At 39.4% G+C, this 24,573-nt stretch overlaps 4 protein-coding genes across 6 annotated transcripts; 2 read left to right on the forward strand and 2 right to left on the reverse strand.

The window, feature by feature from the left end:
* Window positions 1–1,537: 1,537 nt before the first annotated feature.
* On the forward strand, window positions 1,538–19,655 carry LOC105274189 (uncharacterized). Its single transcript, XM_011317099.1, has 22 exons — window positions 1,538–1,980; window positions 6,494–6,711; window positions 6,863–6,968; window positions 7,141–7,372; window positions 8,403–8,858; window positions 9,197–9,968; window positions 10,254–10,351; window positions 10,446–10,607; window positions 13,906–14,017; window positions 14,086–14,191; window positions 14,287–14,518; window positions 14,919–15,066; window positions 15,182–15,492; window positions 15,571–15,778; window positions 16,389–16,731; window positions 16,839–17,035; window positions 17,148–17,308; window positions 17,381–17,503; window positions 17,604–17,716; window positions 17,781–18,074; window positions 18,133–18,274; window positions 18,373–19,655. The coding sequence occupies exons 2-22, from the start codon at window positions 6,636–6,638 to the stop codon at window positions 18,709–18,711; spliced, it is 4,731 nt and encodes a 1,576-aa protein (XP_011315401.1). The 5' UTR covers window positions 1,538–1,980; window positions 6,494–6,635; the 3' UTR covers window positions 18,712–19,655.
* Window positions 19,656–20,175: 520 nt separating this feature from the next.
* On the forward strand, window positions 20,176–21,020 carry LOC105274124 (magnesium-dependent phosphatase 1). The gene is made up of 4 exons (XM_011317000.1): window positions 20,176–20,305; window positions 20,413–20,470; window positions 20,549–20,770; window positions 20,832–21,020. Exons 1-4 carry the CDS (start codon window positions 20,266–20,268, stop codon window positions 20,995–20,997), a joined length of 486 nt encoding a protein of 161 aa, XP_011315302.1. The 5' UTR covers window positions 20,176–20,265; the 3' UTR covers window positions 20,998–21,020.
* LOC105274123 (DNA primase large subunit) lies at window positions 20,995–22,742 on the reverse strand. Of its 3 annotated transcripts, XM_011316997.1 has the most exons (5): window positions 22,457–22,742; window positions 22,007–22,278; window positions 21,612–21,925; window positions 21,357–21,548; window positions 20,995–21,283 (listed from the first exon to the last, which is right to left on the reverse strand). In XM_011316997.1, the coding sequence occupies exons 1-5, from the start codon at window positions 22,714–22,716 to the stop codon at window positions 21,035–21,037; spliced, it is 1,287 nt and encodes a 428-aa protein (XP_011315299.1). In that variant the 5' UTR covers window positions 22,717–22,742; the 3' UTR covers window positions 20,995–21,034. The 3 variants fall into 3 exon arrangements, with proteins under 3 accessions (XP_011315299.1, XP_011315298.1, XP_011315301.1); XM_011316996.1 differs by having other exon boundaries at window positions 21,357–21,925; XM_011316999.1 differs by having other exon boundaries at window positions 21,192–21,283; window positions 21,383–21,925.
* Window positions 22,743–22,768: 26 nt separating this feature from the next.
* Window positions 22,769–24,024, reverse strand: LOC105274125 (uncharacterized). The gene is made up of 5 exons (XM_011317001.1): window positions 23,788–24,024; window positions 23,590–23,721; window positions 23,283–23,518; window positions 23,039–23,207; window positions 22,769–22,970 (listed from the first exon to the last, which is right to left on the reverse strand). The coding sequence occupies exons 1-5, from the start codon at window positions 23,858–23,860 to the stop codon at window positions 22,783–22,785; spliced, it is 798 nt and encodes a 265-aa protein (XP_011315303.1). The 5' UTR covers window positions 23,861–24,024; the 3' UTR covers window positions 22,769–22,782.
* Window positions 24,025–24,573: the final 549 nt, after the last annotated feature.

Genomic DNA, 24,573 nt, shown 5'->3' on the forward strand with positions numbered 1-24,573 from the left:
CCTTCCAGCCAATCTGAGAAGGCAACAGCTGTACATAACCAGTATACGCAACACATATGTAACCAGTAGCAGTCAATAACTGTCAGACATTCACTACCACTCACCCAACCCGCAAAATCCACCAGAATATGAATGGAGTGATCCCGGCACGCGTTTCAACAATTCATGAAACTTGAAATTGATTCCATCAAACTATCCTCAATAATTCAATGGAAGCGACTATAAACTCCCAGTGGAATGAGAGAAAAAAAAATCTCCATGAATACAGCATTCCTGCAGCCGCATCAACAGACAAGGTCAACAACTCGCCCCTTTTTTTTCTCCTCCAATTTTATTTCCACCGTCTCCCACCCCAGGAAGAAAAGAGAAATTCAACGGTGGAATTCCTTCCACGAAACTCTCCCCCATCCTCGGAGCCCACTAGGATACAGATTAAAAGTAATATCGCGTGAAGGGAAAAAAAATGAGCCCCGAGGGCTGGTCGATCTCATCAGGACCCCACCCTTGCCGATAATTAACAACATCATCCCCAAAAAGGAAAAGAGAAAAACGGAGAGAAGAGAGAAGTTCACCATAAAAGTGAGAGAATACGATTGAAGGAGACGAGCACGGGGGTAGGTACGGAATGGCGTCAAGTCCCCCCAGTGAATTTAACTCCCCCCTCAAAAGGCAAAAGGGAAAATCAATAAAATCTCGCGTCAATGGCCAACCACATACGTTCCCCGTCATCGTCGTTTCTACAACATACCTATTTTCGACGAAATCCCCTCTGGCACGAGTCGGCCTGTTACACCCTGTCGACCCCTTGGTCTTCAGTGGCCCTCCATCTCCCCCTGGCCCCCTCAACCCCCATTGTGCCCTCATACACGGCCTTGGCTCCGTTAAACTGTCGGTACGTGAAGAGTACCGAGGGGGGCAACTTGTATGGTGCACAATATGCCATTGTACGTGTCACAGGGTGGCAGAGAGACCCAAGGACTCTACAACACCCTCAAATCCATCCCCAAACTCATTCCAAATGTCTTTGTACACGTGTGCCATCTCCCTCTGCATTCAATACACGTGCATCTCTGGATATTCATATTATATTAAATTTTCAGTGTGTGGGGTACCAGTAGGACAAAGGGTATGGAAGCAGAACTGGTGGTGATGGTGGTGGAGGTGGATGATGAGGAAGAGGAGGAACAGGAAGAGGGGGAGGCGGTGGTCTCTGGCAGAGTATTGGTGAGGGTGAATTGGGGTGAGCAACGAGGGGATGAGGTGATGAGGGAACGAGGGAACGAGGGAACGAGGGATCGAGGAGTCGAGGGGATGAAGCAATGAGGGGATGAGGGGAACTACCGACTGTAACAATGAGTTTTCCGAAATATGTACTAGGTGGCACTGAGGTTTGAGAGTTGAACAGTTTTGAAAGGAGAGTGGTGGTGGTACTTCTAGGCAGGGCGATCGAACTACCGTGACCCTTCCCCATCATGGATTTCGAGGCGTCTCGGCCATACTCTGAATTCACTATGCCTGTCAGTTTGTGCCGCGCCGCGGTCACGACACATCGATATTACGTATTGAAATATCCAAATTTTTAACTCACTTTTTTTTTTCATTACATCCATTTTTCATCAACGAGACATCGAGACGTTCATTCATCCGATGACAGCGTGAGTGCTCATTCCCGTGAAATCGATGATGCTCCAAAATTTATGTTGTGAATGTTTTTGCAATTGTTCGTCCTGGGGTTCTCGTGCGAATTTTTATGAATCTATTTACCAGCGGTGACGGGATTGTGACTGTGATTATCCGATATATTTTTTCCTCCAGTCTTGTTAACCGTTTGCTGGAGCAGGTGGTGAATGCTGAATGAAAGGATCAAACTGGTTTTTTCAATTTATGGAGTACAATGGTGCTGTCAAAATTGGAGATCACCGGGTTTTTGTGATGTGAGAGGATTATCCATGATACGCATTAGGAATATAATTTCAAAAGGTAAATACATTAATTCCATGAATGCCCTGAATATCATTATAAATAAATATAAATAGGTTAAACAATTTCTAGGTTTTCGTTTTGAATGGAGTGAAAATAAAGAGGTGTCAGGGGTTTGATTGAGAATATGTAATGTGATTAGGAATGTAAAGTGGTCATAGGCCTTTTACCTTAATCCCTGGCGTCTGGATATTCTATAGGTTGAGAATAAGAGCTGGAGGGGAAAAATAAATAGAATAAAGGGAGAAGGCGAAAAACCGGGATGTGGAGGTAATACTGCTTGGCAGCAGCCAGTCTTCCTTCTAATATCGACTTGATACTGGCTGCCTTGCTAACAGGTCGATATCGCGTGTGCCAGGTTGATGACTTGAGCCCCAGAGGCGCGGGGTTGTTCCGAACATTGGGTCAGTATTGAATACCGATATATGTATAGACCAACTCCCCCTCTAAATTATACGTCTCCCTAAATCTCACTGGAGAAAAGAATCAAATGGAAAAAATATCCACCGATAATTCCACGCCTGGTATCATATCAAATCGTACGATTCAATCGATGCGATAACTTTATTATTTCTCAATAGAAATATCCGGATTTTCCCGTGTGATAATGGCTAATTAAATATTTAATACCCAGAGAGAGGGAAAATTGATCCTAGAGTTCCTATGGAATATGCATACCTCGTTCTATACTCCATAGCTGTCGTGCTAATAACGACAAATATGTACAGCGAGATTATAAAAATTAATAAACCAAGAGAGCTGGCGCAAGCGCACGTATCGCTGTTTCAAATCGAATAAATTTTTCAGTCGTCCAACGCGAAAAAATTGTATACAAAAATAAAAGTGAGTAAAACGCGAAAAAAAAAAATCTACCCCACGAAAACTGTCGGCTGTTCATATTTTATCTTACCTGATGATAATAAATAAAAGGGCTCTCTCTCATTCGCATACAAGATGATAAATTAAATTTCGCCATGCCCCTATCCATCAGCCGTGCACATTTTCAACTATATGCGACTCACGTGCCATGAGACCTGCGTGCGGATGTGTTGATGAAATCTATGGGCACCTAGGGGGGACAAAAAAAAAAAGGATAACAGGGGGACAGAGACGAGTGACAGAGAGAGAATGAGAGATCGCGACACCACCGATATAATGCACACACGTATCGTTTTCATCCACGTATGACTTGCCAAGAGGAATGAAAGGGTTAGAGCTATGAGGTGGAAATAAAAAAAAAGAGGATACCGAGAAGCAGTGGATGAGATAACCGAAGACAAAGGGAATAATAATAATGATTAAAAAAAGAGGGAAGGTGTGTGGAAAAAACAGCAACGACAGAGAGTTAACATATCCGACAAACGATTGCTACGTTACATCCGGTAGGTGTTGGTTTTGTCGAGGTAGACATCCACCTATACTGAGATCTTGCCTGCAATGAGTCACTCGTCAAGTCGAAGACTTCCTTTCAATGAATGCCCTTTTGCCTGGGGTGCAAGAGATTGGGACTTGAGCTCTGGACTCCCCTTCATCGAGGGGTCGATGGGTCTGAGTCTAGAGTCTAGGGTGCAGAGTCTACTCTAGAATTTTTCCCTCCCCGCAGAACAAAAAAACCACTTCCTTATTATTTTTTCGGCGGTCTGGCATCCAGTGTTTATGTACCTGAAGAAAAACACACACTGAATGAATATTTATCTATCTGAATGGTGGTGGAGGGATAATAGAATTGAGATGGAATACAATTTAATTCGCGGATAGATTGGAGACATACGTGGGGTGGAATCCGTATGCTTAATATCACCTCGATTTACGAGGCAAACCGAAACAACTCGGCTTTGGCTACCAGATGGTATATGGTATATGCACATACGAGAGGGCTAGATTTCCCTGTAGACGTAATAAAAATACATAGACAACGATACATGGTATGGAAGTACATGGCAACCTGGGGTCCGAGTTTTCTCTCTCGAACAACGCACACCCCAACGGCTTTATATACCTATGAAGACTGATACACGAGTCTAAGGGCTAACAAACGATATTGGATTATGGTGATATACCTATATATCATTTTAGTTGGAAGAAAAGCACCTAAAGAACTGCCGTATCTCATACATCCGTATGTTTATTATTTTCGGGGGATGTAAAACAGGCGGGAGGAAAGGACCGATGGCTGAGGATGAGAAAAAAATTTTCTGGGAATGTAAACCCCACGAATGTAAATAATTAAATGTTGAAAAAATAAAGGAGAGATACAAGGGAGAGGAAGTTAAAAAGTGGATACTCCAGAGATGATGGTGATTTTAAAAGCGATGGGGTTGGGTAAAGGGGGTTGGGTGGGTGTTTCATATGGTGTGGGCGGACAAGAGCAATGAGAAGAGTGACGAGGACTAATCTAAATATAAACCCCAAAACTCTATCTCGTTTGTTGTGCCGGGAAGTGGTGTGGTAAAGGAGCAAAATAAATATACCGTTTCCCTCTTTGCGAGCTCCTCTGGATTTCTTCAAGAAAAACCCGCAACGCCTATTCGTGAAACCCTCTAGTTGGTGTTACAACGTTCTTCTCTTCACTCCCTCTACTTCCCCGACGTTTTGCCGTTTTTCAAACGAGAATGAACAGATGGTAAACGAAGAAAATTGAGAGAAATACGCAGAAATAAATGCACCTGCAGTCACTTGTGCATTTTAATGTGCGTTGAAATATTTTTCGGTAATTGGTGGAGGATGCTGGATGTCAGTTCAGTTAATGGCTGACACGTGTAATAAATCAAATTAAAACGACCAACAAAATTGAGGAATTATCATCAACGCTATTAAATAATGATAATTATTGATGCAATTATTTGATTTTACGCTTTACCAACGTTCGGTTTACCTGTGCGTCAAATATACCAATGGATCTAATTTTTTATATAAATAATAAATGAGGATATGAATAATAAATCAAGTGATGGTAACATGTCTCTGTTAAATAGAATCGGTAAACTCCTTGTTACACTCACCATCAGTTCTTTCCATGTTTTTTTTTTTGTGGTACAATGGATGGATTCATTAGTGTCTCGGAGTGAGGGGATACGAGTGAATTCCACGGTACAAGGATCGTCATTCTGAGTGGGAAAATGAATGACGAAGAGGATGAGCAGCCAGAACGGACCTCATGGGCATCAGGGACCGAATGGGAGCAATCAGGCTGATTGGCCGCACTGGTATTTACATTTCTGCGGTTTATGTGCCTTGCGACGAGGAATTACTATTGATGCTGGGGGCTTTAGCTGGTGTCTCGTAGATCCCATGTACCCCCAGTGGGAGATAGAAATGATGGGGTCGCGAGGGGGCAAAGGAGGGACGAAGAGGGAGGGTATAGTACCCTGTAAATCCCCCTCATACCTCTCCACCGAACTCCCCCTGGAGTAGACACTGAGCCAACGACTCCACCTCCTATATCCCATGTTATGTTCAACAGAAACAACGGAAACAAGCCAACGTGGAAATCGTAAATGCCCAAAGCGCACCAGGTGGTCTTTTCGGTATTGTAATCCATGCGGATTCGAGTTATTATTATCAAGCAAAATGACGTTTTCGGGAATTTATTAATGGCCCATTCGCTGGGGCATTAAATAACCCGGGAATCGAGGGGGAAAATAAAATAATAATTAATAAGATTTTGTACCGCTCGTTTAACTCAAAGGTTAATTAACGCAGAGGAAGGAAAGCTGAAACCAGTTTATGTCTTTATTCAAAAAGAATTCATTCCGTGGATTTAATTCGTCTGGTGATTAACAGGGAAATAAAGTGGTCTTTGGATTTTTTTTTTCTCAATTCGTTATTTCTTCGCTCGGACTGTTGGCTCTTTTTTTTTTTCTTTTTTTCTCGTAATCCCCATTGATTCGAGGAGATAAAAATATGACTCACGGAATATGTCGACAATTGCTTATCACGCTGGGACAACGGCGAATTATCTGCCTCGCTTCGTCGTGGGGTCTCCAGAATATTGAGATAACGTTTAAAAAAAAAATTCTCTCCCTCAAATTTAGTGCATACCTAGGAAAATAAACAGTTACTTGAGTACTCCATTATGCCAGCCCTTTTTGGCTTACTGTGTATAACATCTTCAAGTGAGAGTGGGTCCGAACCCCAACCGAGTACTAACACCCAAGCACTTGTATATACACGTGTATCCACGCCCTGGTCTTCCTCACCCACAACTTCCACTGGCCTCATGCTCTTTCTACTCTTTCAATTTCGTTCACTCTACCCAACTCACTGATCGTAATCTCAGTAATGATGCGTAATGGCTGCTAGCGTGAATGTCCCTCTTTGTCCCATCATCGTGGCTTTTTTTCCAACCGATCAAAGTAGCGGAGACAAAGAAACACCAGAGCTGAAAGAAAAAAAAAATTCCCAAAACATAAATCCACTCATTTACAACTCCCTCAATACTCATTTAAAATTCTCCTTTAAAAAACCATTAAAACCATTAATTGACTCTGAGGAAAACATTTTTCTGTTACAGATTTTTTCATAATGCTCTTCGACACATGCCTGCGATGAGAACGAAAGGGTCGTAAAGTGGGACCTGGGGGAAAAAAAAAGAGGGAAGTAAATAGAGTTGAAAAAGAATCTGGTGCGACATTTATTTCTCCAAAGCTGTCGTAATGAATTATCTCTGGGTCTCGTTTCTCCTGTACCAGCTGATACTTTATCCGCCCGGTGGAAGTGCCATAGACATATGTACGTTGTTAAGAATCTCGCAATTATCACATCTTTTTATTTTCCATGACTTTTAAATGTCTCTGGATGAATACCTGGATTTCCGACTACATGTGGATCATGAATTTTTTATTTCAATCCTCTTTTTTAACCCTTTTACTGTTTCCTGCAGCACAATGCATCGCACCACTGGGTATGGAAGCGGGAATAATACCCGATGCAGATATTACCGCGAGCTCCAGCTTCGACAGCGGAAATGTTGGGCCACAGCATGGCAGGTATGCATCAATAAACAATAATTGTTGTTTCGTATTTTTGGATCGAGGTCATTGGTAAATGATGGAATTGCGTGTGAGATATATTTATCATCGTAAATCCACAATCTTATCGGATGAGAACTCGGGGATATTGTCAGATTGGTGAGTAAATAATCCATTTTTATTTGTTTAGACTTAAGCAAGAGCGCAATGGTGGGGCTTGGTGTCCTAAACAAGAGATTACGACGGAACCCCATGAGTGGCTTGAGATTGATTTACACACGGTTCATGTGATTACTGGTACAAGTACACAGGGACGTTTTGGTAATGGCCAGGGGGTCGAGTTCGCTGAGGCTTATGTACTTGAGTACTGGAGGCCAAAACTTGGCAAGTGGGTTCGATACACAAACACCAGAGGCCAAGAGGTAATTTCTTTTTGGAAGGAGATCGAATTAACGAGTGGATACACGTGAAAGTTTGAGGGTCTCGCTGGGAGAAAAGTCGAGAGGACAGTGGCCCTTTTCATTTTGGAAGTCTATTAATTAAGTTCTAAGAACTGTATTAAGAAATAGTGGGATGACTGACTCTATTCATTGAATACTTGAGGACTTGATGGAGTGCTTCGTAATCGGTGATAAGGAGTTGGAGTATTCATTGTGTCGGCTGTTGATCAATGAAAATTGTTTCTGGATCGGTATCACCTCGGGGATAAGTCTTTCGGTAGTGACACAATTCTAAAGACAGTACATCGTCAATTTTTATATCTCTTCGGGAAGTTGAAGGCCTGTCACTTGAAAAATTAATATTACCATTGCACTCGTTTCACGCGAATTATAATCGATATTTTATTTATTACAGCCCTCACTGTTCCACTCGGAAAGTACGGGCTATAAGATTCGAACTAGAAATTCTATTCCACAGAACCTATACAGAACCTATGTCCATGAGATTTATGTTTCCTCCTCCCATTGTGGAGAGTACGCCCATATTTTTTGCACCCAGCACTTATGAAATACTTCACACTGTAATTTTCTCATCCCAATCATAACAAAATATAATTGACTCATGACTGCTGCAATAAACATAATTTTCCACTTCTCGAAAACTCGAAAAAATGTAAATTAGGAGAAAATCTCAATGTAATTATTCAAAATTTATTCCAGAAAATAAATCTGATTCGAATCTCCCCGCGCGTTAATTATCAGATCCTCAAGTATTTTCTGACAAAATTAAAAATTCAACGATCGGTGATGGGAAATATTGATTACAAAATTTCCAAGAAAATTCCCCTCCAGAAAAAAGAAAATTACTACAGCTCATTAATTGTTAAAACTCTCAATTCCGTCAGCTCTACATTTCTCCCGGTATTCTCGAAGTCAAACATAGGGTCAAGCCTCTAATTAAAAATCAAAAAGTATCTTCCCCCCGCATTGAAAATAATCGTTAACTTCGCAGGTGATAAGAGGCAATACGAACACATATCTAGAGTCGAAGCACGAGTTGCAGCCACCAATTTGGGCCAGTAAAATTCGATTTTTACCATACAGCTATCACCGGCGAACAGTGTGCATGCGTGTGGAATTATACGGTTGTTTATGGAACGACGGTGTTGTATCGTACTCGATGCCACAAGGTGATAAGCGCGGCAACTGGGAATTCTTTGATGCATCGTACGACGGCTACTGGGACGGTGAACTCAGGCGTGGTCTTGGCCAGTTGACAGACGGTAGAACAGGACCCGATGATTTTAAAATGGGTTACTACGGGTATGACGGTGGACAAGAGTGGATCGGATGGAAGAATGACACGAGAGTCGGCCACCCCCTCGACATTAAATTCGAATTCGATAAAGTTCGCGAATTTTCAGCTGTTCACATATTCTGCAATAATCAGTTCACCAAGGATGTCCAGGTAAATTAATTTCCATAATTTATCAATCATTAATTCATTAGCGTCTCACTGAAAATCCAGCGAAAAATAATTGACAGTGTGAGGCAAATGAAAGATCATTATTTTTTCATCAACACTGGCTCCATTAAAGTCATCTAGAGCCACAACTCCCCACTCCCCCACTATTATCGACTTTCAATTACTCAAAATCGTCTGGCCGTCGGAATATCCTCATCAAAATTTCACCCTCAGTTCCACTATTATTAGCGGTGCAATCACCCCTAAACCGTTGACAAAAAAAAAAAAACACGAGGCCCCAGAATTGCTAACTAATGAACCCCCGATCAATTAATCCCCAGGTATTTTCCCAAGTCGACATACTCTTCAGTATCGGTGGCAAATACTACAACGGCGATCCAATAATCTACGCCTACATGGAGGATCGAATATTCGAGACACCTCGTAATATTTCCGTTAAACTTCACCACCGTATCGGTAGATTCATTAAATTACGATTCACTTTTGCCTCCAAGTGGCTGCTTATTAGTGAAATTACATTTGACTCGGACATTGCCCACGGTAATTTCACCCAGGAGAGCCCACCAACCACGGAGACCCCAAGAATTAAGAATCAAAGTACCCTGTCTAAGGACATACTCCATCAACCTGAGACACCAGTATCAACGGCTAAACAGGACGATCCTACGTACATGGCTGTTATAATTGGTGTTCTAACAGCTGTTATTCTACTGCTAGCCGTTGCAATATTCTACATTGTATCGAGACACAGAGCGAGAAAGAATAATTTTGCAACGGCACTCGATCCCAAGGAGACTATACCAGCTAATCATCAGCATCTATCACCAGAGTCAAATTATGGTACTACTATGGAGAAAGATGGTACTCTCATGACTTACAGAGTCGAGGAGTACGATGATCGCTACACAGGCGCTAAGTTCGCCACATTACCCCGCGATCTTAATGATCGTCTACTGGGTGACGTCAGATTAGATGAATACCAGGAACCATTTCACGAAAATAAATACCGTGAATCACCACAAGCTGCTTATTACGGATACAGTACAGTTGTCATTGACAATAAGGATTTACATGATAATATTGAGTGTTCAGGTAATTAAATTCAAATTCAATTCTCTCTCTCTATAAATTATTGAACAAGAAATAAATATAAATATGGCAATAGAGTAGTTGTAAAAAGGGTAATGTCTGGGAATTTTTTTCCATAACACGCGGAGTTAATTAAATAAGTTTCATGGTAGCATGGGCCTTTCAACTCATTCAAAAATTCTCTCATTATCTCGATCCGTTGTTGTCATCCCCTTCATCCCCCCTACAACCCACCAGGCACTCTTATCGTCTCGGAATATTTGTTTTTATTAACTTTTTCCCCGGCAGATCCCACTTATGACTACGCTGTACCGATGCCAGTACCGAGTACAAGCAGCGAACACGAGAGTGTATTTTCAAAGTCTTCGTCAAGGGGCAGTGCTAAGGCAAGTGAATTTCGATTATTATTCATTTATTTAAATGATGAATTATCACATGAATAGGGGATGTGAATTTTGTAATAATGGTCTGTGTGAACAGGCGTGTTTGCAGAGTTTTTTTCCACCTCCACCACCGCCAATGAGTATTCCACCGACTCGTGGGTCAAACAATGCAACTTATTCAAGTCCTCCTAGTCCTCAGCTTATCACCGAGCGCGAGAGAAGAGGAAGTAAACGTCGGGAGCACACACACACCAGATACGCATAATAAGGGCATTCTTTTTGTTGAAAATTTCCCTTATTACTTTATGGTTTATTTGTCGCTGGAGCGAAAGGTGAATGTCGTTTTAATCTCCTCATTGATACCTCTATTCTGTGTTAGATCGTCTGGATATTTATCCACATCCACGATTTTTTAATTGTACTTCATCCCTGGATACACTCGTGGAAAATGATAATTGTAGTTGTCAAGTTTTAAAGCATAACGTATTTCGTCGGACAACGAAAATTTTTTAATGAATATATTATTAATGGGACAAACAAAATAACGAATATAGGATGGCGCAGATTCTACTGCCACTGCTATAAGACTGAAAAGATAATGTTTGCAAGTGACCATTTGCGTTTTGGCTATATACATATATATTATATAAACTTCTGTGCTCCTGGAACCAAATAAGCACGTACTGTATAATGTCTATCAATTTTTTTTCTCCAATTAGAAGTGAAAAGAACAAAATGCATATTTATAAACAAGAGGAGGATAAACAAGTTGGAGTAGTTTAATGACCAATAGTAGAGAATATTAGTCGAGTGTGAATGATGAAAATATGATTGGAGAATATAGAAAAATTTTCTTTGTTATCTATTATTCTATTTCTAGACCGACATCGCCTTCAACGCAACGAGTTAAAAAAGCTGAACGAATGGGATTTTGAAAATAAAATCAGTGAAATGGGGAAAAATAAGAGGGAAAAATAATTTTTATGATACTTGACAATACAGGGATAAACCAACAATAATATCATGTATTTAAACCCGATTACAAATGTGATATAGAAAATGGAAAAAAAATGGATGAAACAAAAGGTAATAATGCTAGTGTTAAAGTTGTCAAGAATAAATGGAAAATAAACGGTGGAAATTCAAAAATCATGGACAACAAGACAAAACGAATTTTTCTAGGTGCATGTGAATTTAATAATTGTAATCGATTTAATCGGAGCACTGGTCCCAGCTTTGAGATCAACTTGAGAGATAAATAGATGCAACGATAACTAAATTTATATTTCACTCTGTCGTAGAGAGAATATCATTTTTTGGTGGAGAGGATATTTGAGAATGATATGGAAAAAAAAACGCTTTTTCGGTTGCATTTGGGGAATTTTTGAGAGAATAATCATTAGGATACGTGTATTTCCAATAATGGCATGATTATTTTGTCATTTACCGTTTGTCAAGTTGAATATCGAGAATTGAGATAAAAATGGTCGGTATGTCTGTCAATTTTTATCGAGTTAAAAGAGAATAATGCGTACGGGACGATCATAGAAAATTTTATACGTAAAATTTTTTAATATTCTCGATATTGAATTAAAACGAGTTTATAGTAGATTATTGAAATTATGGAAACTCTGGTTAAGTGTAAAATTGTACCTGTTTCATAATTCTTTTATCACGAGTAATAGAACACAATGCACAGCGCTGAAGTGAAGAAAAACAATCATTTGCTGATTTTATCTTGAGCGAAACAACGCACGAAATTCCTGCAATTTCTTATTTATCGTGACAGCTTTTTACTGTAAAGAATACTTTCATTTTTTTCTTTTATAATTGGACATGTAAATTATGCAAAATTGGAAAAAATGTTGCTTTTAGTCGTCAGTTCGTAATCGCTTTTTGCCGGGTGAGACGGAGAAAATATGTTCGATGCGATCTTAATGTCGTTCTATGTAAATTTTACGAAATTAGAGCCTGCTTTTGCTTTCTCACGTTTAAGAGTAGAAAAAAAAAACCAATCGTTGATTATATCGAATGTAAAACCACAGGAAGAGCTGAAAATTTTCTACGATGCGCGTCAAGCCATAATATCCAATGATGGAACATCAATTGAAATGAGAATATCTTTTAATTTACTCCCTGAACGATAAAAAAAAATTCTCAAACAGTAAACGATAAGATACCGTAGCAATATCTAATCGACGAATGAATGAATTTATTTCCCGTAAGTAATAAATCCCCTTTTCTACACAATTTTCTTACCGCAGAAATATACCATAAGTTTTAGTTTTATAAAGATAAAAAACAAGTCAATGGCTCAGTACCCTGTATTAATGTTTCTGTTATTCTCCATGGACGGGGCCGTCAGAGTATCAGATAATCGATTTAAAAAAAAAACCCCTCGTTATTTATTTGATGTACATAAAAACAACATAAAAATAATAACAAAGAAGGGAAAAAAAAGCGAATGTAATGTATGTATCCCCGACGAAAACTGAAAACCGCCTGTATATAAATGTACAATAAATTATATATTGACTATCACAAAGAGTTATTTATTTATGGACGATTTAATTCAATACCCCTCCACCTCCTCCACCTCCGCCACATCCTCCACATCCTCCACCCACCGCCACCCCCTCCTCCGCCCACAAAGCCGGACAGAAATGGATTTCAGAAAAGAAAAAAGGGAAAAAGGAAAAAAAAATAAAGTAACGAGAGGCAAAAAGCCCCCAGATGAGACAGATAAAGGCGAGGGGAATAGCGATTAAAGGAGTAAAAGGCCTAAAAGGTAAACAATGAGTAAAAAAAAAAATATAGAAAAATGTTGGAGCTGGCGGTGGGGCGAAGGGAGGAAAGGGGGGTGAAAAGGGGGTGAAAAGGGGTTGAAAAGGGGGTGGTGGGTGGCTGGATCCCAAGTACTTGGTGTCGCCACACAGGTCATGGTGGCGTCTGTGGAGTTTTGCCTCAAAGGATTATGTATGTACCCTCCTGGGGTAGGTGGTAGAGGGTGGGAGTGCAGACAGGGGTTGAGGATGGAATGGCGCTACTGGAACCGATACCTCAGTTGATCGTGGAAACGCGTGGAGTATGCAACTCCTATCAAATTTATTTTATCGATTTTATTAATTTCACTGGTGGTGATAACAGCGAGCTACCCGATGATACACCACGTAACAAACTGTTGTACGTGAGATTAAACTGAGATAATGCTTTTACACATCATGACCTATCTCACCCTGTGGGGTGGGCCAAATCAATCATGATTTATTCGATAATCACCGCGGGAATCACTAGAATTTTATTATAATAATTGGTATTTAATGATGGACCGGGGGATTTGCGCAAAAAAACAGGCGTATCGATTTAAAATGGGATGACTGTATATTTTTAGAGGGATAATGGGGTGGCATTATGTGGTTATTGGTTAATGGTGGAGATTTATTGATTTTAATTTATATTCAATCTGTGATTGATATCAGATGTGGGGATGAATTGACGCGGGTATTATTGATGGGAATTATAATGGTGCTATTATATTTGTTTATGTAGATGTCTAGGGGATTGACGAACGAGTGGGTACGCACCCGTTTTCTGGTGCTATCATGAAGATAACGGTGGGATTTTTTTTTATAATCACTTACGTCTCGATTACCCGGGCTGTTGATCTCTGTAAGTGATTACTCATATTATTCTTTCGTTCTATTTGTTATGGGGTATCTCATTGTTATTTATTGCAGCGCAATGTATCGCACCACTTGGTATGGAGTCAGGAGTTATTCCAGACGATGATATTACCGCAAGTTCGAGTTTCGACAGTGGAAATGTCGGGCCACGTCAGGCAAGGTAAATCCAAAGGATAATTGATTTCTACCGGTGAGAGGGGGAGGTAATTAGGTAATTGCACGGTGAAAATTTATACTATTTTTTAATTGCAACAGACTGAGAACGGAAAATAATGGCGGCGCATGGTGCCCAAAAGTCGAAATAACGAGTGAGCCACGCGAGTGGCTGGAAATCGATTTGCATTCGGTTCACATGATCACTGGTACAAATACTCAAGGACGTTTTGGTAATGGGGTAGGGGTTGAATACGCTGAGGGGTACTTGCTGGAATATTGGAGGCCACGTCTTGGTAAATGGGTCCGTTATCGTGACATCAAAGGGAATGAGGTAAAATCCGTTATGAAATTTCTCGAAAATTTCAAACCCCAGCTACCACATCAATCACTCATACCTCCCCTTCATTCGACTCTGTTCACTTATTACTTTTAATTTATACACTCTCCCCTTTACTACCCCCCAACCTTCCAGATTGATTTTCTCTCCGATTTTCATAATGAATATTTTTTACTGCAATAATAATGAAATATAAGCACAACTCGATTAATCTGAAGAAAAGTCGTAAACTTGAATTTATCATTGGTCATTTACTCCCCCAACTGATTATACTAATGAAAATATAAATTCAATGGCGAGGAAAATTTTTGTTCGGATAATCGTGAAACATCTGGTGTTGACTCTTCCTGGATGATTAAAAAAGTAGTAATGGTACCGAAATTGAATTTATCAGATCATGAAGGGGAACACAAATACGTACTTGGAGACAAAACATGACTTGGATCCACCACTGTGGGCGACCAAGCTACGTTTCCTGCCATACAGTAATCACAGACGTACAGTATGCATGCGGGTTGAGATTTATGGATGCTATTGGCACGGTAAGACCTCCCCCTTTGTCATTAATATCCCATAATTTAAATTCCCCGACACAATAATATTTTTTCACAATCATCGAGCCCATGATTGATAGTCTCACTGTTTACCCTAATGCAGATGGAATTGTTGCTTACTCGATGCCCCAGGGTGACAAAAGGGGAAACGAATGGGAATTCTTCGACGCAACGTACGACGGCTACTGGGATGGTGAGCTCAGGCACGGGTTGGGCCAATTAGTCGATGGAAAAATTGGCCCTGATAATTTTAAGATGGGATACTATGACTCGGCTAGGAGCAGAGGCTGGATTGCCTGGAGAAATGACACCAGGAGCAATCAACCAATTGAGATTAAATTTGAATTTGATAGGATCAGGGAATTCGCGGCTGTCCACTTGTACTGCAATAATCAGTTCAGCAGGGATGTCCAGGTGATTTGACTCCTCGTTAGTCACCCGTACCCAGGAATCATTGGAATTCTTTGGATTTTTATGGTGTCACTATTCCAGGTATTCTCGCAGGTCGAAGTATCGTTCAGTATCGGTGGGACATTCTTCATGGGTGAGCCCATAATTTACAACTACATGGAGGATAAAATATTCGAGACATCACGTAATATAACGATAAAGCTGCACCATCGGGTCGGCAAGTTCGTTAAATTACAGCTGTACTTCTCGTCCAAGTGGATCATGCTGAGTGAAATAATATTCGATTCCGGTAAAAACTGATTATAATCTCGTAATTACCCAGTGACACTATCGATAATGACGAGAAAATTACAACGGCCCCACAATTTTTTACACCCCAACAAAGATTGAATTATCCCCGAGGGAATATTGAGTGAATGATAAATGTTATGGAGAAACCAGGAAGTCCATAAAATTCCAATTCCAGAAGGGTCTTTAACATTTCCAGCTGATTCTCCAGAGAATCAGCGAAAACAAAGTTCTTAAAGAGTGAATTAACATTCTTCCAAGTAACCGGGAATGAAAAAATAAAGAACGGTGTATTTATATCTCCATCGATCGATGATTTCCCCACAATTTGAATGACCTACTGAAGAATCTGTTCATTCCCGAGATACTCATCTCCATTCCCCTATCACTCGACCATTTTTTACTCCCCCCCTGAAACGATTTTAGTAGCGAAGTGGTAAAACGATATAACCCGAATTTAACAGTTCTCTAAAAAATTTCCCCCATCGAAAAATCCATTGATTCCCGAAGGAAATACGAGGAGAATTCTCGTTACAAGCGTAATGACCTGAAAAAAGAAAAAAAAAACTCGTCTACCTCAATTCTACCTCTGATTTAATTTCTCCTTCAAGACATTGCCCATGGAAATTTCACCCCCGAGGAATTCCTGACGACGGAGATATCACTCACCAGCGACGTAATGTCCAACGGTAAGACAGGAGGTGCTCAGAACGAGGCACCAGTATTTACAGCGAAGCAAGACGATCCCACGTACATGGCAGTCGTAATTGGTGTTTTAACAGCAGTTATTCTTTTACTGGCTGTTGCTATATTCTTCATAGTATCTCGTCATCGTCAGCGCAAATGTTTTGCCAGTCCGATGGCTGTTAAAGTGCCATCCCATCTCGGATCAACCTGCGCTACAGTAGAAAAGGGTGCTGCACTCATACCGTATACACTTGAAGACGATGAGAGGTGAGGAATGTTTACACAGCTTGGGCCACCTCAAGGGGGCAATTTTTATTATTTTTTCTCCTTCCATATTTGGTTTTGCTTGATGTGGAATTTTTTTTACGGTTTAGGTATCCAACTGGAAACGTTCCGACACTAGCTCATGAGCTTGACAATCGAAATGTGGATATTGTTAAATTAGATGATTATCAGGAGCCGTATCAGGCACTAAAATACGCACCGTATTATAGTTACAGTACTATTATCATGGAAATGAAGGATATGATGCTTAACAATATGGCGTCGAATGCTGTTAATTACAGCGCAGGTGAATTTTATTGTAGTAATTGATATTAATATTTGTTGTTTGGGATGTCTCGAAGGCTCTCGACGACTGGAAGTGAGAGAATAATTATTATAATTAGCGAAATATTTTTCAGTACCAGAGATGAACAGTACAAAAATTCCATTATTAAACTGCGAGGCAGGTGCCTACACCACCCATGAAATAATCTCGAGTTCAATTTCGAGTAGTGGCAGCGACCAGGAGAGTATTTTTTCCAAGGGCTCCTCCCGGAATAGCCGCATAGACGATAAAAAGGTAATTTTTATTCATTGACTTTTTCCAACTGTTATCTGGGTTGTATTTTGTTTATTCTATCTGGTGTTTCAGTCACCGACCCAGCAGGAGGTTCTCACGGCTCTTAAGAGACGACTCGAGCAATCTACTGTGCCCCTGTTTTCACGGCATCGACTCCGTATGCTATCCAAACTGGCGGAGGGTGCATTTGGAACGGTGCAGTTTGAAATTGGATATTCTATTATTAAAATCAATATTGTTTTTTTCTCTCTAGCGAGTGCACATGGTGTATGTTAATTGGATTGTAAAATTCCAGATATACGTGGCTGAGGCTGAGGGAATTCCGGATTACGGTACGAGCATTACTACCCTGGGGAAGAGACTCGTAGCTGTTAAGTTTTTACTGCCAGAAGCGAGTGAAAAAGAAAAGTGAGTCGAGTATATTTTCATTCACTTATGAATTATCAATTATTCATTGGTATCTCTCCTGCAGATTGGATTTTCAGCGTGATGTTCGGATACTTGCTGCACTCGAGGATGTTAATATAGCCAGGGTGCTCGGTGTTTGTTGTCGTGAGGAGCCTTATTGCGTTGTAATGGAGTATCTTGAGCATGGAGATCTCTGTCAATTCTTGAAAACCCATATCACTGTTGAGGATGCTCATCCAATGCCCATTGGAGTTAAGACCCTCAGTTTTAATTGTCTCATTTACATGGCTGCACAAATTGCCTCGGGTATGAGATATCTGGAGAATTTAAATTTTGTACATCGAGATTTGGCCACTAGGTGAGTGATTTTTTACTTACCCATTCGTTGGTCGTTAATTCAATCGCTTTAATTGCAGAAATTGTCTGGTGGGAAAGGCTTATCACATTAAAATATCAGACTTTGGTACTGACAATGAATTGTATGCCAGTGATTATTATAAAGTCAGTGACGGCGCTCTACTTCCTATTCGATGGATGGCTTGGGAGTGTGTCTTCCTCGTGAGTGAATTATTCATTATATATAACTCGATTGAAAATTCTATTTTAAATCCAATGAACAGTCAATGATAATGGAACAATGTTTTCCCCATTGCCAGCGAAAATATACGACGAAGAGTGATGTCTGGGCATTCGCTGTGACTCTCTGGGAGATTCTCAATCTGGGTCGTCACGTGCCTTACGAGCATTTGACTGACGAAGAAGTTATCGACAATCTTCAGCAGCATCATCAGGACAATTCACGATGCAGTACACTCACTAACGATCACGATATTAAATTGCTGTTCGAGTATTTACCTAAACCAACGACATCCAGCAAAGATATTTATGATCTTATGCTCGAGTGTTGGCGTCGGGATGAGAATGCAAGACCGACATTTCGGGAAATAACACTTTTTCTCCAGAGAAAAAATCTCGGGTATGCACCAACATGTTGAAATGTATCAATGAAGGAATAACGAAATAACGATATATAGACGTTCGATAAAATGGCGAATTGAACAATCAGTTGGACGATTTGAAATTAAATAACTGAGAGACTCGATGCATTTACAGGTAACGATGTACAAATGCATTGGGAATAAAATCTGTTGAATGATTACTATTGCACCGATGTTTAGTAATTAACTGACTAAAATAACGAGAGAGAACTAATTAATATCGTGAAGCAAGTTAAGTTTGACATAATTAGGATGATCAAGGAAATTGATTTTACATATCTCTAGTAGCTGTATTGTTTAGTGAAAATAATCATCGATAAATGCCAAAAGAAAAATAATTGAGGAATCACAGACTCGTGATACGTGTATATCATTTTAAATGTCTGCAATAACTAGGGTACTATTTTATTTCAGCAAGAAACAACTCTGTCCTCCGTTCTACGTCGATTACTCATTACAGTAGACTCTCGTTATAATTCCATCCGTGGGGCTACCGTAAATTCCATTTTTTCATGACAAAAACGAATTGAGAAATGAAAAATGCGAATATATAACGGAATTCTACTGTACAACAATTCACCTGATTAATCATTTTTAATTGTACAATAGAACGCTGTGTAATGGTTACATTACCATCAAATACATATGTATCATTGTTATGGAATATTTGTATATACTCTATGCGTAATAGCCGGGATCAATACGAGTGAAGTACGAAAAAAATTAGAGTTACGCCGACAACAAGTGAATATGAATGTAGAATGGAAAAAATTATATGGGAATGAGGAAGTCATTATTATTGGAGACAACGAATAGATGTGTATTGACGAGAAATTCTTCTTCAACGAGTGATATATAAGCACATATACATTTACTCTGAATCTGTCGTGCAATGTATTTGTCGCATATTATCCAATTGTTTTTAATAAAAGTTTTGTTTTACCTGCTATTGGCCACTTGTCAATTATTTATTTTGATATCAATATTTATTAATTTATCGCTTTAGATTGTGGGAGACCATCATTTTTTCAACGGAGAGACTGAAAAACTTGGAGCAATAATATCCGGACTTATCGGAGTGATAATAATTGTTAAAATACATTTTCACAATTTATTCTTGTTTTGCATTATTTCAACGATTTCTTAATTGCCTGGAAAAACATTAACTTCCGGTTTAATCTGACAAGTAGAAAAAATTATAATATTATAATAATAGAAAACAATTTATGATTTTTAAGTCTGCAATTAAATATTTGAAAATGTATATGTATATGTAAGGAATAGGATAACAGAGTGATTTAAGAGGTAATCCAATTTTTAAAGACAATATTCATATTAAAATTCATTAGTTGTATTTATTTTGCATTTCAAAATACTCAAACGCCTTCGGTAATCCCCGGAAAGCTCCGGCATTCTCAAGGTCGTGTCATGACATATATATTCTCAGACCAAAACATAAACCGCTCGTGACAATTGTATATGAACCGCACATCAATATTTTTATTTACATTCGTCGGTAGTTTCTCAACGTGTTGACGATAAAAAAAGGAAATGTCAGAACGAAAACCAAAAGTAATAGTATTCGATCTAGGTAAAAAAATTCCTCACAAACGAGTACCCATTTATTCTGTAAACAATGATTATTTTCAAGTTGCACGTTCAAATGATAATAATGACTAATCAATTTTTAATTTACAGATTACACTTTGTGGCCCTTTTGGGTGGACACTAACGTCACTCCTCCATTTAAAAAAGTGTACGTATTGTCTAATGAATTATCACTGAATAATAAATTATGCAGAGATGAGAGATGATTAATGAATTTTTTCTGCAGAGAAAATAATGCAGTTGTCGATGAGCAAGGAAAAAAAATTCAGTACTACAAGGAAGTACCTGAGATACTTAAAAAACTTCATGATGAGGGATTCGATCTTGGAGTGGCATCTCGAACCTCAGAGATAAGAGGTGCCTTTCAACTATTGAATCTCTTCGGGTGGGATCAGTACTTCAAGTACAAGGAAATATATCCCGGATGCAAAGTATCTCATTTCAACAAGTGAGTGAATAAATATAGTCATTTGAATAAAAATATCTGATTGATCTTCTCTCGATTGTAGAATTCGTGAAGCATCTGGGGTAGATTTCGAGGACATGATATTTTTTGATGACGAGGATCGAAATATTCGCGATTTATCAGAGGTTGGAGTGCTATCGATTCTAGTAAAAAATGGTGTGACAGATGAGGTGGTAAGAGAGGGTCTAGATAAATTCGCCAAGAAGTAGATAATACAAGTATTTATTCCAAATATCTACAGGAAATTTAACAATCTGTTTTGGTAACGTGGACATAATATTCCAGAGGACTCTGAATAATTACCTGACTTTTGTCGTCATTAGTTGCTTTTAAAAATAATCCACAGGCTGCACCTGCATCTCTGACCTTCAGTCTGATTAATTCCTCCTGGATGTCGTCGTCAATTAGACAAGAATTGAAAACATCCCTCAACTGTTCAATGTCCAGGATCTTAAAGGGACAGCCACCCTCGTACCTCGGTCCAGGGTCAGCATTCTGAAAAAACAAATCATTAAAAAATAATAATTACCGATTAATTGGATAAAACGAATGGTGAATTGTATCTCACGAATATCGTCTGGCAATTAGGCGAACCGTATTTAACTCTCGCCCCCTCTAATCCATACAGATGTCGAATACTGTAAATAAATTTTTTCTCATTGTTCTGCCACTTGTGTGTGCATCCGCTCTCGCAAATATGCGGTTTAGAGTATTCATCCCTCCAGTAAGCAATGGCATTATCCAAATTCATACCGCAGTCCTTCAAAAATAAACTGTAATAAAATCGTGCGTAGTGACTCAGCCGATGTTTTTTCCTGAGTACCAAGTGCAAGTGCCTCATACAGGGAGGAAATTTTCTCGCCTCGTTATCGATATTCAGAGCTGTTACGTCAGCATTTGATTGAATTGTCGGTCTCAATATTGATTTTATCACTCTTTGGCTCATCAACTCAAGTCGGGGATCCATTTGCACGGTATTCTGCATATCAGTCTTGTAAATATTGTACTCCAGTTGAATCAGCCGGTGGAATAATGACTCCAATATTATTTTCCACATCGAGCACGTCACGATACCATATCCTCGATCGAGATGTAACTTTCGGGTTTTTACTAAATCAGGTACAGCGTTGAACAGAACTAGAGAACAATTTTTTAAACAATAAATTGAATCAAATTGTTAAGCATAAATCGGTGTATTGTTTTTTTTTCATAAAATACCTTTGAAGGGGAATAAATCACAGTCTGTTGTATGCTCATTCGAGATTATATGTCTGAATACATCAGGCTGCAGAAAATGTGCCGACAGTATTATTAATGATCGCTTGATGCATGTCGCTCCAGGGCGATCATAATTCTTTGAACGTCGCAGGATATTTCGGAATAATCTGTGGAGTTGTCTCGGTAATAAATGATTCAGACGGTGTCTCAGGAGAAGACGCTCCCGTGTCAACCAGTGGTTCCATGATTCCGGAGTTGTTGATACTAATAGTCTGGATGATAAATAAGAAATTGAAAATTAATCGTCGAGAAGAGGAGAACGTCTGCTTAAAATTTATTGTCAATTTGACACATCACGTGATGAATACAATTTTTTCTTGGCAATTAATTGGATAATTGTGAATTTATTTATTGAATTGAAATATTTTGTGGATCTAGGGATTGACTAACCTGAGGGTGAAGTGTCCGACGTTGTCCTGGGGAGAATCTTCTAATAAATATTCAAACTTTCCTCTGAACTTATCCTCTTCTTTATTGTATAATAAATTGAGATACTGCAATCGATTAAAAACACACTCTTCCGTAATATACAAAGGTATTTTCCCCCTAGGTGGGTTGATATAAAACATGACATGTACATAACCTCCAGAGATCTCGCAAATACGAATAATCACAGGAGTGGGGATGGCCCCACATTTCAAATCTCCCATCACTCAAGACTTACTCGACGTGTGAAAATGATAAAATTATTTAAATAATTGGAGTAGAAAAAATGTTCAATCGCCCTCGTTCTCGGACTCGTCCCTGTCATCTCTGAGACCTGCAGTCCGAGGTTTTTTCCTGACAGACCTGTACCCGTCCCAGTCCTTGGCATTTGGAAATATTCCACTCAAAGTCGTGTAGAATCTCTTCTCGGTGATGGGAATTCTTCTAACGTCTTTATTATACAACTGCACAAGAATGTCTGAAAGGAATGATCTTTTGTCAATTCCTCGATTTATTTTTTATATTATCAATCTGGCGAGTACGTACCGAACATACAAGCACAGAATTTTGTCTCTTTGAATACTAATTTTGCAGGGGATAATTTAGTTGCTGTGAATTTCATGGCCAGCTCTCGACTGAGGTGTCGACGTAGAACATTCGTTATAGTTCTCGATAATCTGTCATCACGATCGAAGCAGACCACCAGAGAGTGTCCCTGGAATTAATAAAACAATAATAAAATTGGCAAAAAAATTGTTAGAAATCTGTCTGAACAATTGTGGATTCTTACGAAATCACTCAGAAATTCAGCATCAGTCCGGAGTCTCTCATCGAAAGCATCGAAATCTTCAAGAGTCTTCAGAGGTAGTTCAAGTCTGTATTTATTCCAAAAACTTAAACCTGGTGTGACTGGTGTGCGACAGGTAAGCCTGTCCTCCAAAATATTCTTTACCTCTCGAACTTCTTCAGATAATCTCTTCATCTCTGTGGCGATGGTACTGACAAGTCTCACAAGCATTTTTATATCTGGAGAAATTGAAAGAGAAAATCCCCAAGAGCTATTGAATGACAGAAAAAGTAATTGCAGTAAAAAATACCAGAGGATCCAGTCGCCGCCAACTGCTCGAAGGGCAATTCATCCACGAGGTGATCCTTAAACTCAATGCTGTCGAAAATTCCGGAAATGCAGGGATCCTCGACCTCATCGTCGTTCTCCTTTTTAATTTTAACTGTAAATACACAAGAGTAAATAAATAAAACAGAAAAATATGTGTAAAAATGAATAGTGGATTTACCGTTCAAATTATCTTCATCCTCGATGTCCCCCGGGTGCACGCGTTTTTCACTCCGCGAATTATCTCGGTTCATTTCATTAAAAATTACACGGCATTAGTTTTGGTAATGATTTAACTGGAGATCAGCTGATTCGTGGATTGCTTGGTGTGAATGGCTAGGCCCTCACCACAGCCCGACCAGCAAAACTCGATATGGGCAATCCAGAATGATTTTACCGCCCTCTACAAACCGGAAGTCCACATTATTCTGTATTTCCGTCATCCCCGGGTATTTGATTCCCAGATCGAACCGGAAACCATCCGGGTACCAGTCATATTCTCAAAGAGGATTGACTAAAGTGGAGGCTCAGCTCTGGGGGTTGGAGTGACCCCAGCGGCATCGTAGTAATGCACCCCAAGAGAGGGAGGGAGGGTGTCCATCAAGACGTCGGGGTGAATTTTAGTTTCTGCGGCATGAATGCTCTTTGTTTTTTATTTATTTAACTGAAATTTAGCCGACTGTCGAACGAGTGGAAGGGGGAAACCACATCTTGTTGAATTTCAATGGAAAAAATTATTCAATATATTGAATATATACCACTAATGAATTTTTATTTGCAGAATGAGTGCGTTGTCCTAGTGGTAACGTGCTCGACTTTTACGCCGACGGCCAGGGTTCGATCCCGCCGTCATTCATTTTTTTTTTTTTCAAAATAATTCCATTTTTATCTTTTTTAAATGGCTAATCAATGGAAATATTGTTTAAACACTGAATTTTTGAAAATCGAGAAGATATTCAGTGAAATT

This window comes from Fopius arisanus, unplaced genomic scaffold, assembly GCF_000806365.1.
Source record: "Fopius arisanus strain USDA-PBARC FA_bdor unplaced genomic scaffold, ASM80636v1 scaffold00009, whole genome shotgun sequence".
Taxonomy (NCBI): Eukaryota; Metazoa; Arthropoda; class Insecta; order Hymenoptera; family Braconidae; genus Fopius; species Fopius arisanus.